Source organism: Carcharodon carcharias, chromosome 15 (assembly GCF_017639515.1).
Source record: "Carcharodon carcharias isolate sCarCar2 chromosome 15, sCarCar2.pri, whole genome shotgun sequence".
In the NCBI taxonomy this organism is placed as follows: Eukaryota; Metazoa; Chordata; class Chondrichthyes; order Lamniformes; family Lamnidae; genus Carcharodon; species Carcharodon carcharias.
The window spans coordinates 135,681,628-135,699,272 of record NC_054481.1 but is presented as its reverse complement, the minus strand read 5'-3'; the positions used below and the strand labels follow the sequence as shown (position 1 = coordinate 135,699,272).

General features: G+C 41.0%; 1 protein-coding gene across 1 annotated transcript in view; it reads right to left on the bottom strand.

Moving 5' to 3' along the window:
• The window catches only part of LOC121288016 (ATP-dependent RNA helicase DDX19A-like), a 79,177-nt gene that overhangs the window by 19,216 nt on the left and 42,316 nt on the right, over positions 1–17,645 (bottom strand). The window contains exon 8 of the mRNA XM_041206230.1: positions 1,217–1,394. Coding sequence (XP_041062164.1) covers positions 1,217–1,394 — 178 coding nt within the window. The remainder of the gene's footprint in view (positions 1–1,216; positions 1,395–17,645) is intronic.

Sequence of the window (17,645 nt, the reverse complement as noted above, 5' to 3'; positions counted from 1 at the left end):
GGGATCTGGGTGTCCTAGTGCATGAATCAGAAATGGCTAGCATGCAGGTACCGCAAGTAATTAGGAAAACTAATAGAATGTTATCATTTATTGTGAGGGGGAATTGATTACAAAAGTAGAGAGGTTATGCTTCAGTTATACAAGGCATTGGTGCGACCACATCTGGAGTACTGTGTATAGTACTGGTCTCCTTATTTAAATAAAGATGTAAATGCGTTAGCAGTTGAGAGAAAGTTTATGAGACCAATGCCAGGAATGGGTAGGTTATCTTATGAGGAAAGTTTGGACAGGTTAGACTTGTATCCACTGGAACTTAGAGAAGACTAAGAGGCAGCTTGATTGAAACCTTTATGATTGGGGTCTTGACAGGGTAGATGTGGAAAGGATGTTTCCTCTTGTGGGAGAATCTAGAACTCGGGGTCACTGTTTAAAAATAAGGGGTCGCTCATTCAAGTCAGATGAGAATTTTTTCTCTCAGAGGGTAGAGTGCCTTTGGAACTCTCTTCCTCAAAAAACAAAGGGATCAGGGTCTTTAAGGCAGAGGTAGATGGAGTCTTGATAACCAAGGGGATGAAAGGTTATTGGGGGTAGGCAGGAATGTGGGTTGTGGTTACAATCAGATCAGCCATGATCATATTTAATGGCAGAGCAGACTCGAGAGGCTGAGTGGCTCGCTCCTGCTCCTAATTCATATGCTTGTATGGTTCTAGAACCCTAGCCAAGGGGAACATCCTATCAGCAGCTACCCTGTCGAACCCAATAAGAATTTTCTATGTTTAAATGAGGTCACCTCTCATTCTTCTAACCTCAAGAGAATAAAGGCCCAGTCTTTTTACTCTTCCCTCAGCGGTCAATCCCCTCACCCCGGGAATTAATTTAGTGAACATTCACACTCCCTCTATGGCAAATATATCTTTCCTTAACATACATATAAGAAAGTGATTTGGAAAATCTTAACAGAGTTCATATTGAATATATGTTCTACAACAAAAATTAATCATAACTAGTCACTAATTGAAGGCCATGAAGGTGGTTGTTAAGGAGAATCAAAACTTTACACAGGTACAGAGAGCAGGCACTCAGGGGTGCCAGTCAACAACATTACTGGGGCAGTAGAAGGTGGAAGTAATTGCAAGTCCCCCATTTATAAATAATATTTGTTTTCCAGTTTAAGCCACACAGAAGAATGCTTTAGTCCCATAATTAGATAACCTACCTCTGAATTCTAATGCTCTGGTCTTGGTGTCCTTGAGTTGCAATCATGACATCAGCTTCATCTAGGACAAAAACTTTAATTTTCTTAGTATCTATGAATCTGAGCTTTGTGCACCAGTCCATAACTGTTCCAGGGGTGCCAATAACAATTTGTTCTGAAATCTTCTGACCCTTCTCAACTGAAAACACAAAATATATTATACAATCTAAAATATGCAAATTAGTAAAACTGCATCCAGTCCACTAACTGTCAATAGTCAATTTGGGCAGTTATAGAAATATTGAAGGAAAACTATAATGCAAGAGTTACCTCAGTGTTCTGATTGTCAAAAAAATATAAACTTAACTATGGTTAATTTCTCAAATTTCTTATGTTAAATGGTAAGGTTAAGAAGGCATTTGGGATACCTGCTTTCATTAGCTGAGGCATAGGATACAAGAGCAGGCCGTATGCTGGAACTGTATTAAAAACTGGTTAGGCCACAACTGGAGCACTGCGTGCAATTCTGGTCACCACATTATAGGAAGGATGTGATTGCACTGGAGAGGGTGCGGAGGACACCTACCAGGACGCTACCTGGGCTGGAGGGTCTGAGCTATGAGGAAAAATTGGATAAGCTGGAGTTGTTTTCCTTGGAGCAGCGAAGATTGAGAGGGGAGCTGATAGAGGTGCATAAGATTATAAGGGGCATAGATAGGGTGGATAGGAAGGCACTTTTTTCCATTAGTAAAGGGGTCAATAACCTGGGAGCATAGATTTAAGGTAAGAGCTAGAAGGCGAAGAGAAGTGCTGAGGAGAAACGTTTTCACCCCGAGGGTGGTGGGAGTCTGGAACTCACTGCCTGAAAGGGTGGTTGAGTCAGAAACTCTCATAACATTTACAAAGTATTTAGATATTCACTTGTGTTGCCATAGCCTCCAGGGCTATGGGCCAAGCACTGGAAAATGGGATTAGTGTAGTCAGATCTTTGTTGACCAGCATGGACACGATAGGCCGAATGGCCTCCTTCTGTGCTGTAAACATCTATGAGTCTATAAATTTTAAATCTACAATCATCTCAGTCAAATTCCAAAAACTGCAAAAATGCTTTAATTAATTCTGGGAATGTGGGTGTCACTGGAAAGGCCTCATTTATTGCCCATCCTTGGTTGCCCTCAGAAGGTGGCAATGGCCTTATTCTTGTTTATAGTGGCTTGTAATAAGTGAAATTGTGTAGCCAGCCACTCAGAGGGCAGTTAAGGCTCAACCATTTTGGTGTGGGACTACATTCTTGTGTAGGCCAGGCTATGTAAGGACACTAAGTTTCTTTTCCTTAAAGAGCATTAGTGAACTAATTTGTTATTCAAATTTGACTGAGAACAAGTTATTATTCTAGATTTATTCTTCAACTGGTAGATTTTTAGCCCAGTCTCTGGATTACTATCTTCCCCACCTTGTAACTACACAATCTACAATAATACAGTAAGTTGAATGTACCAAGCAACAAAACACTGCCTTTCAGTAGGAAATCTTTTTACACAATGCAAATATTCATACTCCTGCAAATTTATTTTCAATCTCTATTCTTGTTAAATGCCACTGTGCCATTCAGGCCAGCAAGATATCAGGTTTAATCACTGGTCTATGTTGATTTGTCTATTGATCTGTGATGGCATAAGTTACAGCATAACAATTGATCTCAGTAGCCACAGGTTAATCAGTAGAGAGGTATAAATTCCTGATCTTGGTCAATATCCATCAAGATTTGTTGAAAATGTGCATGGATGGACTTCTTGGGGTACATTATGATGGTTTCCATTGTTGAAATAACTAGCCAACACTATCACTGCTTAAGCTGATATATCGCACTTCAGAGAGTTACTGTAGCAGTTGTAACTACTTTTAGCATAGCAGGAGGAGGGAAAGTGTGAATGAAACAAGATGTATGAATGAGAGAGGAGAGGACATTATTACTGAACAGGAGGAGTACTGAACAGGAGTACAACAAGGATATCAATAAAATTACTGGACAGGTGTTTAGGAGTTTAAAGGTAAAATACGAAATGCAGAAAACATTTGTTCACAATATACTGGAGTACAATTCAAAAGCAATTTAATGAGTTAATTTGTTAATTGTCACAACTGCCTACCACTGGGAATTCAGACAGCATGCCGAGGGATCCTAAAAAAGGTTATATTTTCATGATTTAAGTTATAATTTGTAAAATTGTTATTGTCTCTTCCAACAGTTATTCAATATATAAACACAGTAGGTGTGATCTCACCAGGCTCTGTTGCTAGCATGAAGTGTCACGAGCAGTGAGTGAGCTGGGATAGCTAAAGCCATCTTTGAGAAGCGTCACATTTAACAAGACTCAGTGCTAGCAGGATAGCCGAGAGAAATTCTCTCAGGTGTGTAGTACCAGTACTGGAAAAATCCCAGGTTCAATCCTGGTCTTTGCTGATTTAGCAAATCTCTGCCAGGTGATGCGCAAAGCCCTACAATGTCTTTGCACTAAAAGTTCCATTATTTCTTGGATTAAGCTTGCAATTTATTTGCAAAAAATAATGAAGTCCAAGATTTCCAAATCTGCTTGAATATACATGAGCTGAACTTGCAAACCTATCAGCTGGCAGTAGCCATTATCTATATTTGGTTGATACTCAGTAGCTGTCAGAATGTAATGTATATGATAAAACTTTAATTTTCTCAGCTAATAAATTGTATACTATAGCTATTTAATATATGCTTAATTCTGCTGTATAATTCAAGTGCTGTCAGCCTTGGTTCAAGGACGAAGCCACAAGATTCCACAGTTTAAACAAAACAGGTTTTGCTATACAAGAATCAAACAAAGCAAACACTAAATGCCATCTTAGTTAACCCCCTATACTCTAAAACACAGAATCAATGCAAGTTAAACATGAATTAACAGGCAAATTGCAGTCGGTTATAAACTATAAATTACACATTAAATAGTAGATACAACTAAGATACATTTTCAAATTAGCTCAGCAGCCCATTCAGCAAATGGTTCATCAAACTCAGTCACAGAGTTCTTTAAAACTCGGTTTTCCTCGTAAAGAATTTCACTTTCTCTTTTTCTAAGATGTAGCCTGATTCCCAGCTGAAAGCAGCACACAACCAGCCCCAGTTTCATGTGGAGTCTTCAAAAATGGCACACGTCCACAGAACCTCCTCAATTCGGGGTCTGGATGGCATAGATCCATTAATGCTATCTTCAAGTAACAGAGGCAGCTGTAGCAACTTATTCTCAGCTTCTGTATTTAGTGAATTCTTCAGCTTGCTTGTACTGCACCACTGGACTCCTCAACTACTGCTGAGCTCTGAGGGCCATGTCCTTTCATATAGAATCAACCAGAATATTTTGTTGCCAATTCTCAGTTTCAATCTTAGTTTCCTTAGCACCTGGGATAGTCAATTCCCTTCTTTCAGTTTCCTTTTTCAATTGAGGTCTGTCTTAAAAAATACAAGCTTTTCCCACACATTTCATCAAACTCTTGCTTCTGAATTAGAATATTCTGGGTTCAAGACCCACTCCCAGAGACTTGAACACAAACTAGGCTGAGACTTCAATGCAATACTGTTGGAGGTGCAGTCTTTCAGACAGCACTGAAACTGTATACAGGTGAACAGAAAAGATCCCATAATGCTCTGTAGAATAGGAAGGGTTCTCCCAAAGTCCTGGCCCTACCCTCCACACAAATTTAGTCAGATTTGAAATCCTTTTGGATAGCAGTCAGTAGATAGACAAATTAACTGGTCACTTACTTCAATGTTGTTTGTGGGGTCTTGCTGTGTGCAAGTTAGCTGTTGAATTTCCCAACATTACCACACTTTAAAAGTGCTTCACTGACCAAAAAGAGATTTGGAACATCCAGAATCATGAAAAGCACCAAATGCAAGTTGTCATTTTCTTTATCAACCACTGGAAGAAAAATTGCTTTACTCTAACATTGTGTCATACTACTAGCAATACAACCGTAGCCCCACACAATATAGCCACCCTAAATAAAACAGAAGAAAGCGACCAAGCCAGGGAAGTGTAAAATGAATAGCTGCAATTAAAATTAACTACACTACTGCATTTCAGGGTGCACGTGCTGAATTTCTTTTTAAAAATAGGTGATCTGAGCAGTAGCAAGCTCAAGTACATCAGATCTGCTAGTCTATCGAATGTCAACTAATATTGGGAATTGTCGAGATACTGGCCACAAGCTTGCAATGCTCCTTAGACAGAGGTGGGGTTGTTGGGGGTCAGGGGCTAATTCTATTCAGGAGGATTTCAGATCTGCCTAAAGTTGCCTGGAGGATTATATGAGGAGAACCTCTCAAAGGGATCATTTTAAAATTGTTTAAAAATTTAAATTTATAAGATATTCAGCATTTCACTTCTTAAAGGTTAATGTGCCCTAGTTGTAGCTTTGTGATACTCTTGCTGAAGTCTACTGATATCAGTGTTCTCCTATCTCTTTAGGTCTCCTTGCTCCAAAGCACCAGTAATGTGGTCAGTCTCTTGAGCCCCTGCCAATGTCATATATATCAGATGCTAAGGAGGTGCGTGAGCTTAGCCCGAGGTGAGACTCCATCGCTCAGACAAGGTCATCTTCCCTCTTTTGTCAAGCTTGTGGCATCATGAGCAAGTCCAAACTCCACCAGTAAAACGTAGCACTATTTAGATTTTCCATATTTTCAATTCAGTATATAGAGAAACTTAAAAGGGAATAAAACAAGCAAAATAGTATGGTGCACCAGCACCTGGGAGTACTGCAACCACCGAGGTATTTGTAACTTTATTTGAATAATCAAAGTCCTTCTGCATTTTGTATTAAAGCTAACAAATGCATAGATCACTCAAATTCTGAAAGGATGTCATAATTTCTTACCTATGCTATAAGGGCAGGATGTGGCATAGTGCTAATGTCTCTAGGCTGGTGATCCAGAAACTGAGGCTTATGCTCTGGGGCAGCTGGTGGAATTTGAATTCAGTTAATAAATCTTGAATGTAAAGCTAATCTCAGTAATGGTGACCATGACAGCTATCATCGATTGTTGTAAAAACCCATCTGGTTCACTAATGTCCTTTAGGGAAGGAAATCTGCCGTCCTTAACTGGTCTGGCCTACATGAGTCTCCAGACCCATAGCAATGTGGTCAACTTTTAACTGACTTTTGAACTGGCCAAGCAAGATACTCAGTACAAAGGCAATTAGGGATGGGCAATAAATACTGGCCTTGCCAAAAAAATGAAAACCCCATTTTATGATATAATGTAAGATATAAAAAGAATACTATAAAGGACATTTAATTTGCCTTGGGGTTGGGCTTTTTTGCTTATGTTGCAAGCCACTGACCATTATACACTTTCCTCCAGCAGAGGGCAGAATGGTTTATAGTCTGTAGGTTCCCCACAATCTTCTTTCAATGCTTCTCTCTAATCCGCTGGCAGCAACTGCAATTCAAGCCAGTTAATGCTGCTGTACCTCCCAACTTCACCATATGAAATATCACACTTCAATGCTGGACTCTGTCTCAGCAACAAGCAATGATAAAATTCCCCCAACTACAGCAGGTAAATCAGAGTGAAAGTGAAGTCTGGAACTCAGTCATTGGTTAGAAGGAAAGTACTCCATCATTCAGGTATCTCAATTTTATTTTTATAACACATTGAAGATACTGAATATCATTAGAGTGCAGAAAATGTGACCTACTGTTAATAATAATGAGTAGGTAGCTACAGTACTTTTAACTTAAACTAAATTGGCAAGATAAATGTTTGAGAGTTCAGTCCTGAAGCCACTGCAATTTTGTTGCTGAAAATGCATTTAACCCTTTATGTGACAGTGCAAAGCCCAAAGAACCTTTTACCCCAAAGAACACTTTTACTCTTGCTGTACTTATGGAATTAGGACCTTTTCTTGGCTACTTCATTAAATCAATTACATTTCACAACATGGGTCACAGACTATCAAATTCAGTTCCTATCACCATATACACTCTTTTATATAGGGACTCAAATATACGAAGAACATGTGGTTTAGTTTCCGCCCAAAAACTCACTCTTCAAACAGCACAAAATCTCAATATAACACCAACATTTCCCCTCTGATTTCCCCCTCTCAATTTGCACATAAAAATTAAATCTCCTCTACCTGAGTAGTCCTAGTGATATATAGGCAAAGCACATATGTTGATAAAAGTTTATCCATTGAGTAATGCAGGCCATGAAGATCTTAAAGTTGATGCTTGGTTAGTGCACAGCTGTAAGAGCAACAGTGGGTTCTACCATTGGTCTTAGTTAAGAAAGTGTTATATAAATAGGACATGAAAAGAAATCAAAACTGCATAATCAAAACTTTATTCCTTTTGCTATTTTAAAATGGACTTCCGCTGAACCACAGAATGACTATAGGTCACATGACTCAAGATTAGCTGTTCTGGAAGGTTCCGACAGAGATTACAAGTACAAAAGAATGCATGGAGTGTAGTAAATAAGACTGGTGAGTTACAGGCATAGATTGCCATGTGGAATTACGATGTGTTTTAACAGATGGACTGGGTGTTAAATATTCCTGGAGACAAGGTGTTCAGGAAAGATAAGAAAAGAAGAAAAGGGGGAGGGTGGCAGTATTGATTAAGGAGAGCTTTGCAGTGCTGGAGAAAGAGGATGTCCCAAACAGGTCAAGGACAGAATTTACTTGGCTCGAGCTAAGGATCAAAGAAGGTGCATTGCTTAGTGTAGTCCACTGGCCACCAACCAGTGGGGAGGGTGTAGAGGAACAAATCTGCCAGGAAATGATAGAAAAGCACAAAAATAATAGAGTAGTTATAATGGGAGACTTTAATTATCCAAAAATAGACTGGGAAAGTGATAATGTAAAGGGCAGAGGAGGAAGGATTCTTAATGCGACCTCAGTGGAGTGTGGGGGTTTGGTGAGCTGTAAAATCTTAAATCTCTTTCTAAAAATCTAATATTGTTTGTATTTAACATTTAACTACAAGTGCTGTTTAAATTCCAAGTCTCATCCATGGTCTAAGCAGGGAGATAGAAGTTACCCATTGACACCAGATGAAATAGTTAATTAAGGAACTAGCTAGAATTGGTTTACTTCTGTAATTCAGTTCAGTCCTTTGATTCAGAACATTTCAATCCAGACATTCTCAAAGCGACCAGCACTGGAGTGCGACCTCAGTGGAATGAGTTTGGTGTGGGGGAGGGAGGTACTCCTTTGCTTTTTCTAACTTTTCCACTCTGTAGGAATTAGTTCTAGCTCTACTAAAGAGAAGAAGCGAGCTGTTTGGCGAGTATCCAGTACGTGGTTATGGTCTACTCTATTCTAAGGTTCAAATAGTACAGGAATGTGTGGTAAGAGTAATAGATCATAAAATAAATAATAGAACATAATTAATAAAAGCAACATAAGGATGGTAGGACAGGTGATATGTCAAGGCTGCAGCATGTGGGAGCTCCTGAATGCCAATGTTATCAGGGCAAACATGTCTGCAGTAAATGTCTGCGGCTTGAGGAGCTTTGGCTCAGAGTCATCGAGCTGGAGGCTGAGCTGCAGACACAGCAACACATCAGGAAGGGGAAAAGTACCTGGATGCTTTGTACCAGGAAGTGGTCACACTCCTTAGGATAGGGTCTTCTGATCTGGAAGGCAGTCAGGGACAGAAGGATGTAATTGCAAATGGGATAGATAGGAGCATCCAGGGCATAGGAGTGTCAGGCCCTGCAACTGTCCAACAGGTCTGAGGTTCCTTCCGTTTGTTTGGAAGGGAATGGTGACTGCGGGGTGGATGAGCTGAATGACCATGGCACAGTGGTACAGGAAGCCATTCAAGTAGAAGGTGGGGGGGGGGAAAGAGAACAAAAAGGAATGCAGTGGGAGTAGGGGACAGTATAGTAAGGAGGGATTGACACTGTTCTCTGTAGCAAAGAGCGAGAGTCCAGAAGACTATGTTACCTGCCCGGAGCCAGGGTTCAGGACACTTGGAGAGAAACTCACATTGGGAGGGGAATCGTGGTCCATTTAGGTACCAATGATATAAGCAGGACAAAGAAGGAGGTTCTGCATTGTCAATATGAGGAGTTAAGCACCAAATTAAGAAGCAGAACCACAAAAGTAATCATCTCTGGATCATTAGCTGAGCCACAAACAAATTGGTATAAGGCAAATAAGATTAGACAATTGAATGTGTGGCTCAAAGACTGGTGAGGGAGAAGTGGGTTCCAGTTTGTGGGGCACTAGCATCTGTACTGGGGAATGTGGGAGCTGTACTGTTGAGGTAGTCTATACCTGAACTGTGCTGGGGCTGATTTCTAGCGAGCCACATAACTAGGGAAGTAGAGGGGGGTTTTAAACTAAATAATGAGGGCAGAGGGGACAGAGAGCTAGTCCCAAGCTAAAGAAAAAACCCAAAATTCCAGGGGAGTGGAACAGGAAGAAGCCCCAAACAGATCTTCTAGTCAAAAGAAGGACAGGAACCTGGAAAAGGCCCTAATATGTGAAGTTAAGTGTGAAGGGCAGAGAGAAAGGCTCCCAGCTTCAGATTTAAAGAGACAAAAGCTGCAGAAAGCAGATTTAAAGCAAGAACAGCTTGCAAGAGGCAAGAAGATCTAAAGAGATGACTGAAGATCTGCAATTCTTTGCTATGGGCATGTGACACAGTGTTGTACTGTGGTCGGCTGAGTTGGTGAGACAGCGTGCATGGATGACATCTTGAATGCATGTGGTGACCCAGGGAAAAGGAACATCGGAAGGAGAGTTTGAAACCCTGAAGGTGAACACTTGTGAAAGGCGTCTGATTGAAAGTGTTGGTTTGGGAGAAGATTCCAAAGCTAGTTCTTGGAGAGTGGAGATCGGAAACCCTCGTGTGAAAGATGGAGTTCAGTGAGCCCAGATGGCTTGCGGCAGGACAAGCATCTGGGGGGTAGTTAATGAGAGATCCATAGCATCTGATTGAGGTGGCATCTGTCACTTGGTTCCAGAGTGTGCTGAATCTAAACATAGGGTGTCTATTGGTTACATGGAGCATGTACTTACTGAGAACATTAGAGTATAAGACAGCTTTTAAAACTTGTGTTATCCTTACAAATATGTATCTATCTGTAAAGGTACAGTTGTGGGCGAAGGAGTAATGTAATATATTTCATTTTTTCTTGTTGAATAAATGTTTTATTCTTTTGTTAAAAGTTCATCAGCTGACTCCTGTGACTCTGTTCAGTAGATACTCTCCATGTATCTAAACAAGTAAAAGTTAGGATCTATCAAGCTGGGTTCCATTCTGGGATCAGGCTCGTCCAGGGGTAACCTGAGCTGGCATCATAACAGAAGGGACAAAGGGTACAAATCCAAGAATAAATAAGCAGATAAGGCTAGACGTTACAAAAATACTAAAAGGACAAAACTAAAGGCTCTGTATCTCAACGCACATAGCATTCGAAACAGAACAGATGAACTGTTAGCACAAACAGAAATAATAATGTATATTCTGATAGCCATTACAAAGGCATGGCTATGGGATGACATAGGCTGGGACCTGAATGTTGAAGGGTACGTGACATTTAGGAAGGACAGGATGTTAAGAAAAGGTGAAGGGGTGGCTCTGTTAATTAATGATATTAGCACATTAGAGATGGGGGGTGACCTACATCCTGGTTTCCTGAACTTAGAAGTGCTTTGGGTTCAGATGATAAATGATAAAGGCAACAAGACACTTGAGGGAGTGGTGTACAGTCCTCCTAATTGTAACTACAGGGTGGGACAACGTATAAAGGAAGAGACATGAACTTCCTTCCATCATAAGGTCAGTAGTAGGGATGTTCGCTGATGATTGCACAATATTCAGCACCATTCCCGACTCCTCAGATACTGAAGCAATCCATGTCCAAATGCAGCAAGACCAGGACAATATCCAGGATTGGGCTGACAAGTGGAAAGTGACATCCACACTACACAAGTGCCAAGCAATGACCATCTCCAACAAGAGAGAAACTAACCATCACTCCTTGACATTCAATAGCATTACCATCGCTGAATGCCCCACTATCAACATCTTGGGGGTTACCACTGACCAGAAACTGAACTGGACTAGCCATATAAATACTGTGACTACAAGCGCAGGTCAGAGGCTAGGAAGTTTGCTGCGAGTAACTCACCTCTTGACTCCCCAAAGCCTGTCCACCATCTACAAGGCACAAGTCAGGGGTGTGATGGAATGCTCCCCACTTGCCTGGATGAGTACAGCTTCAACGACACTCAAGAAGCTCAATATCATCCAGCAGAAAGCAGCTCACTTGATTGGTAACCCATCCACAAACATTCACTCCCTCCCACCACTGACACAAAGTGCCAGCGGTGTTTACCACCTACAAGATGCGCTGCAGGAACTCACCAAGGCGCCTCTTGCAAACCCATTACCACTACCAACCAGGACAAGGGCAGCAGATACATGGGAATACCACCACCTGAAAGTTCCCCTCCAAGCCTCTTACCATCCTGACTTAGAAATGTTTTGCTGTTCCTTCACTGTTGCTGGGTCAAAATCCTGGAACAGCACTGTGGGTGTGCATACACCACATGGACTGCAGCAGTTCAAGGCAGAAGCTAACCGCCACGTTCTCCAGGGCAATTAGGGATGGACAATAAATGCTGAACTAGCCAGCGACGCCAACATCCCATGAATGGATAAGAAAAAAGATAATGGGAGCTTGTCAGAAAGGTACGGCGATAACCATGGGGGATTTTAATCTATATATAGACTTGAAAAATCAGATGGGTGAAGGTAGTGTAGATGAGGAGTTCACAGAATGTTTTCAGGATAATTTCTTAGAACAGCATGTTCTGGAGCCAGAGAGCAGGCCTGGTATAGTCCTGGTATTGAGCAACGAGATAGGATTAATTGATAACCGCATAGTGAAGGCAATGATCATAACATGATTGAGGCTAGTATTTTAAACTTAAATAAGGCCAATTATGACGGCATGAAAGCAGAGCGGAACTGGCAAATAGATTAAGGGCTAGGTCAACAGAGATGCAGTCGCAGACCTTTAAAGGGATATTTCAAAATACACAGAATAGATACATTCCAATGCGAAAGAATAATTCCAAGAAGAGGACCCACCATCCGTGGTTAATGAAAAAAATTAAAGATAGTGTCAAACTTGAAGAAAAAGCATATAATTGCGCAAAGATGGATGGCAGGTCAGAATATAAAGAACAGCAAAGAATGACAAAAAAATTAATAAGCAAGGAAAAATTAGAGTATAAGAGGAGGCTAGCTAGAAATATAAAGACAGTAAGTGTTTCCACAGATATGTGAATAAGAGAGTTAAAGTAGTGAGTGTTTGTCATATAGTGTGTGTCTGGGAAATTAATAATGGAAAATAATGAGATGGCAGATGGCCAGCATTTATTGCCCATCCTAATTACCCTTGTTCAGTGGGCAGTTAAGAGTCAACCACATTGCTGTGGGTCTGGAGTCACATGTAGGTCAGCAGATTTCCTTCCCTAAAAGGACATTCATGAATCAGATGGGTTTTCACAACAATCAACAATGGTTTCCATGGTCACCATCAGACTTTTAATACCAGATTATTTTTACTGAATTCAAATTTCACCATCTGTCATGGTGGGATTCGAACCTAGGTCCCCAGAGCGGTACCAGGGGTCTCTGGAATACCAACCCAGTGACCCTGCAGGGTCTCGATGCTGTTGACCTGGAGTTCTCACGTGTGAAGAAGGGCTGGTGGTCCTGGACGACGTCTGAAGTTTTCACCAATTGGACTCAGCTTTGCATGCCCAAATGCAGAGTAGTTATACTCAGTTGTGGGCTCTCTGGCTATAAGTTGATAGCTACACACAATTTTAGGTAAGGTAGAGAGAGAGAAGCAGTTAGGGTAGCCTTCCTTTTTCAGCTTGTTCCCCAACAAGACTGCCTTCAAAACCAGCAGGTTCACAACTTAAGTTCTTTTTCTCTCTCTCCCATGTGATTTCCAGCAAGTTACCAATCTTCCCTTTTAATTCCCCATTAATTAAAGTGATTGCAGTTCAAAACAATCAGATCTTCCTCAAGTACCATAAAGGTCAGATGATTTCTTGGAAGAGGCCTGTTTGCTGACAGTTCCAAGGTGAAATTATGGCATTCTTTAAAAAAAAATCCCAGTTTAGCATCCAAATGTCCAGAGAATGACACTTCCTTCCATTTTGTAAAAGAAAAATTCAGTCTGAGAGATATGATTCTAACAGTACACTGGCTAACAACCAGATTCTGATTGCAAATGGATACATTTCAGTGCTTCATTCACTGGTGCGTAAGATGCTTATATCCAGTATTGTCTTTGGCAGATTTAATACTGACAAGAACTACATTAAGCAAAACATTTCAGATATTTTTTCATGGGATGTGAGCCTCGCTGGCAAGGCCAGCATTTGTTGTTCATAGTCCTGAGTTGTGCCTTGTAGATGGTAGACAGGTTTCGAGGAGTCAGGTAGTGGGTTACTCGCTACAGAATTTGACTTCTGAGATATTAAACTTGAGCTCATTCAAAACTCCATGACCGTATCTTGTGTCGCATCAGCCAGCGCTCAGTCACTAGCACTCTTGCCTCTGTACCAAATGGTTGTGTGTTCAAATCCCAGGACTTGGCACAAATATTAAGGCTGACAAGGCTGTCAGTCGGAGGTGTTGTCTTTTGGACAGGGTGTTAAGCACCTGCCTCCTCAGGTGGACATAAAAGATCCTGTGGCAGCATCTCAAAGAAAGCCAGAGAGTTCTTTCTAGTGTCCTGGACAATATTCATCCCTCAATTACCATTAAAAAAATTATGTCATTATCAGATTGCAATTTGTGGAAGCTTGCTGTGTGCAAACTGGCTGCCATTTTTCCTACATTATAACAGTGAATATGCTTCAAAGAAAAAATACTTCATTAGCAGAAAAGCACTTTGAGACATCAGGTGGCTTTGAAAGGTGCTACATAAATATAAGTTTTCTTTATCCCAACTTAGAATCATGGAATGGTTACAGCACAGAAGGTGATGATTCAGCCCACTGAATCCATACAGGTCTCTGCAAGAACAATTTAGCTTGACCCATTCTCTGGTCCTGCAAATCTTTCCCTCCAGGTGTTTATCCCATTCCCTTTTGAAAGCTATGACTGAGTTTGCCTCTACCAGCCTTTCAGGCAGTGTGCTCCAGGTCACGACCACTTGCTGTATAAAAAATGTTTTCCTTGTGCTGCCTTTAGACCTTTTGCCAATCTCTCTAAATTCCTGCCCTCTGATTCTCAACATTCCTGCTAATGGGAACTGTTTTTATTTACTTTGTCTAGACCCCTTATGATTGTGAAAAAACCTCTACCAAATCTCCCCTTCTTTAAAGAGGGCCACCCCAACTCCACCAATCATCCTTGTAACTGAAGTCTCTCATCCCTATTGCCATTCTCATAAAACTTTCCTGCACACTCTCCAAAACCGTCACATCCTTCCTAAAGTCTGGCGTCTAAAATTGGACACACTACTTCAACTGAAGCCAAACCAGTGTTTTATAAAACCTCAACTTCCTTGTTTTTATACTCTATACCTTAATTCATAAAGCTCAGGATCCCGATGCCTTATTAACCACTATTTCAACCTGCCCTGCCAACTTCAACCATTTGTGCACATATACCCCCAGGTCTCTCTGTTCCTTCACCTCCTTTAGAACTGTGTCCTTTATTTTATATTGCCTCTCTTTGCTCTTTCCACCAAAACGCATCATTTATAACTTCCCTAATTACATTCACCACATATCTCATCATTCCACCAGCCTGCCTCTGCTCTCGAAGTTCATCACTACACTTCTCACAGCTCACTCTAGTTACAATTTTATCAAACTTAAACCACATTACCCTCATCAACCAATACTCAATGAAGTTGGTTAAACATAATTTGCCTCTAACAAATCTATACTACCATTCCCTAATTAAACCACACTAAACCTTTTTCAAATGGTTATTAATTTTGTTGTGTATCATCATTATTTATAAAAGCTTTCCCGTCACCGAGGGTAAACTGACTAGCTTGGAGTTATTCTTTTTTTGAACAGTGATGTAAGATTTTCAATTCTCCAGTCCTCTGGTACCATTCAGTATTTAAGGAAGATTGTGGCCAGCACCTCTACAATGTCCACCTTTAGTTCCTTCAGCAACTCAATCAGTCTTAGTAACTTATTAACGAAGTACAACCAGATTTTCCAGTAGTTCCACTTTATCCATTTACATACCCATCTGTTATTTCATCTATTGCCTCATTCACTATGCTTTTGGTTGCATGGTCTTCCTTAGTAAGGACACAGATGCAAAATGCTCATTTAGTACCTCAATCAGGCTCTCTGCTTCCACGTGTAGGTCTTTTTTTGATCCTTAACCAGCCCCACACCCTCCTCTTACTACACTTTCACTATTTGTACGTAAATAAAATGTTTTGGATTCCCTTTCATGTTAGCTGCCAGTCTCCTCTCATACTCTCTCTTTGCCCCTCTTATTTCCTTATACGCTTTCACACTAAATTTCCTATATTCGGCTTGGTTCTCAATTGTATTATCAACCTAACACCCCTTTTCTTCTTCATCTTGACCTCTATCTAGCTCATCATCCAGGGAGCTCTGGATTTTTTTGCCTTACCTTTTTCCATTGTGGGAACGTACCTTGACTGTACCTGAACTGTCTGCTCTTTAAAGGCAGCCTACTCGATTACAGTTTTGTATACCAATCTTTGATTCCAATTTACCTGTGGACAGATCCATTCCCCACCTACTGAAATTGGCCTTACTCCAATTAATTTTTATTCCAGATTGATTCTTGACCTTTCCTATAGCTAACCAAAACCTTATGAAATTATGGTCACTGTTTCCTCAATGTTCCCCAACTGACAATTGATCCACTAGACCCACCCAATTCCCAGAACCAACATGCCTCCTCCCAAGTTGGGCTGAAACTGGAACGAAGGAAGTTCTCTGGACACACTTCGGAAACTCTTCTCTCTCTGCCTTCACACTATTACTATTCCAGTCCATATAAGAATAATTGTCCCCCATTATCTATCTTTACACCATTGCTCCTGCGCCCCTCTGAAATTTTCGTGCAAATTTTTCCCCTCTGTACCTTTCCCACTGGGAGTTGGTGGCCTACAGAAAACACCCAATGGTACCTCTATTATTTTTGCAAACACCTATATTGTTTGTTTTCCCATTACCCCTTGCTCGTTGCTGAAAATATTCAAGAAAATAATGGCTGGAACTGGTGATAAGGCAATTATCCAATCAGAAAGGATTAGAAAAGGTCATAAATTACCCAAACAAAACTTGATTGGTGCTTCCTAGTCCAGCAACATGTGAATTTTAAAATTCTCATTCTTGTGTTCAAATACCTCCATGGCCATGCCTCTCTCTATCCCTATAACTAATTCCAGTCATACAAGCTTCTAAGATCTCTTCAGCACGATCGATGTGCTTCACCTCATCACTGGTAGCTGCAGCTGTCTAGGCCCCAAAGCTCCCTAAGTCTTGTGTGTCCCTTTAAATAAGCACAAATTAAAGTCATTCAGGGATTATTTGCTTGGTCAAGGAATTTTCAAATTATAAAGCCCTCACCAGGATTAGTTCCAGCTCATAAACATCCAAACTGAAGTAACAAGCTTTTCTTCGCTTACTAAAAAAAGGTTGTCGCACCGTGACCAAAGTATAATAACTTTCATAATATTTTTCTGGGGATTTATTGTGAAGTAGCTTTATGAGTGTGATTACAGTTGGAACTGTCACACAGATTTAATTACATTTGGAGTCAAGTTAACTGCGGGCTTGAAATCATCAAATGAAGCTTGAAGAAATGTGCTTGACATGCTGAGTAAACATGGATGCTAGTTTAGCATGGAAGGCATGAAGGGAAGTTGCATTTTTAGATAATGAAGGGATTGTTTGGATTTCAAAGGGATCTTCATCCGTTTACAACTAGCCAGATAAGCAAGGCTAAGGAGTGGCATGCAGACCTCCATCTCACAAAGGCTGAGTGCCAATTCTCAGACTTCCTCCTACCTCCCCCTGGACCATGACCCCACCACCAAACATCAAGCCATTGCTTCCAGAACCGTCACTAGCCTCATCTCCTCTGGAGATCTTCCCTCCCCAGCTTCCAACCTCAGTCTCCCAACCCCAGGCAGCCCGCTTCTACCTCCTTCCCAAAATACACAAACAGGACTGTCCCGGTAGGCTGATCGTGTCAGCCTGTTCCTGCCCCACGGAACTCATTTATTCCTATCTTGACTCCGCTCTCTCTCCTTGTCCAGTCTCTACCCACCTATATTCACGATTCCTCTGATGCCCTATGTCATATCAACAATTTCCAGTTCCCTGGTCCTAACTGCCTGCTCTTCAGCATGGACGTCCAA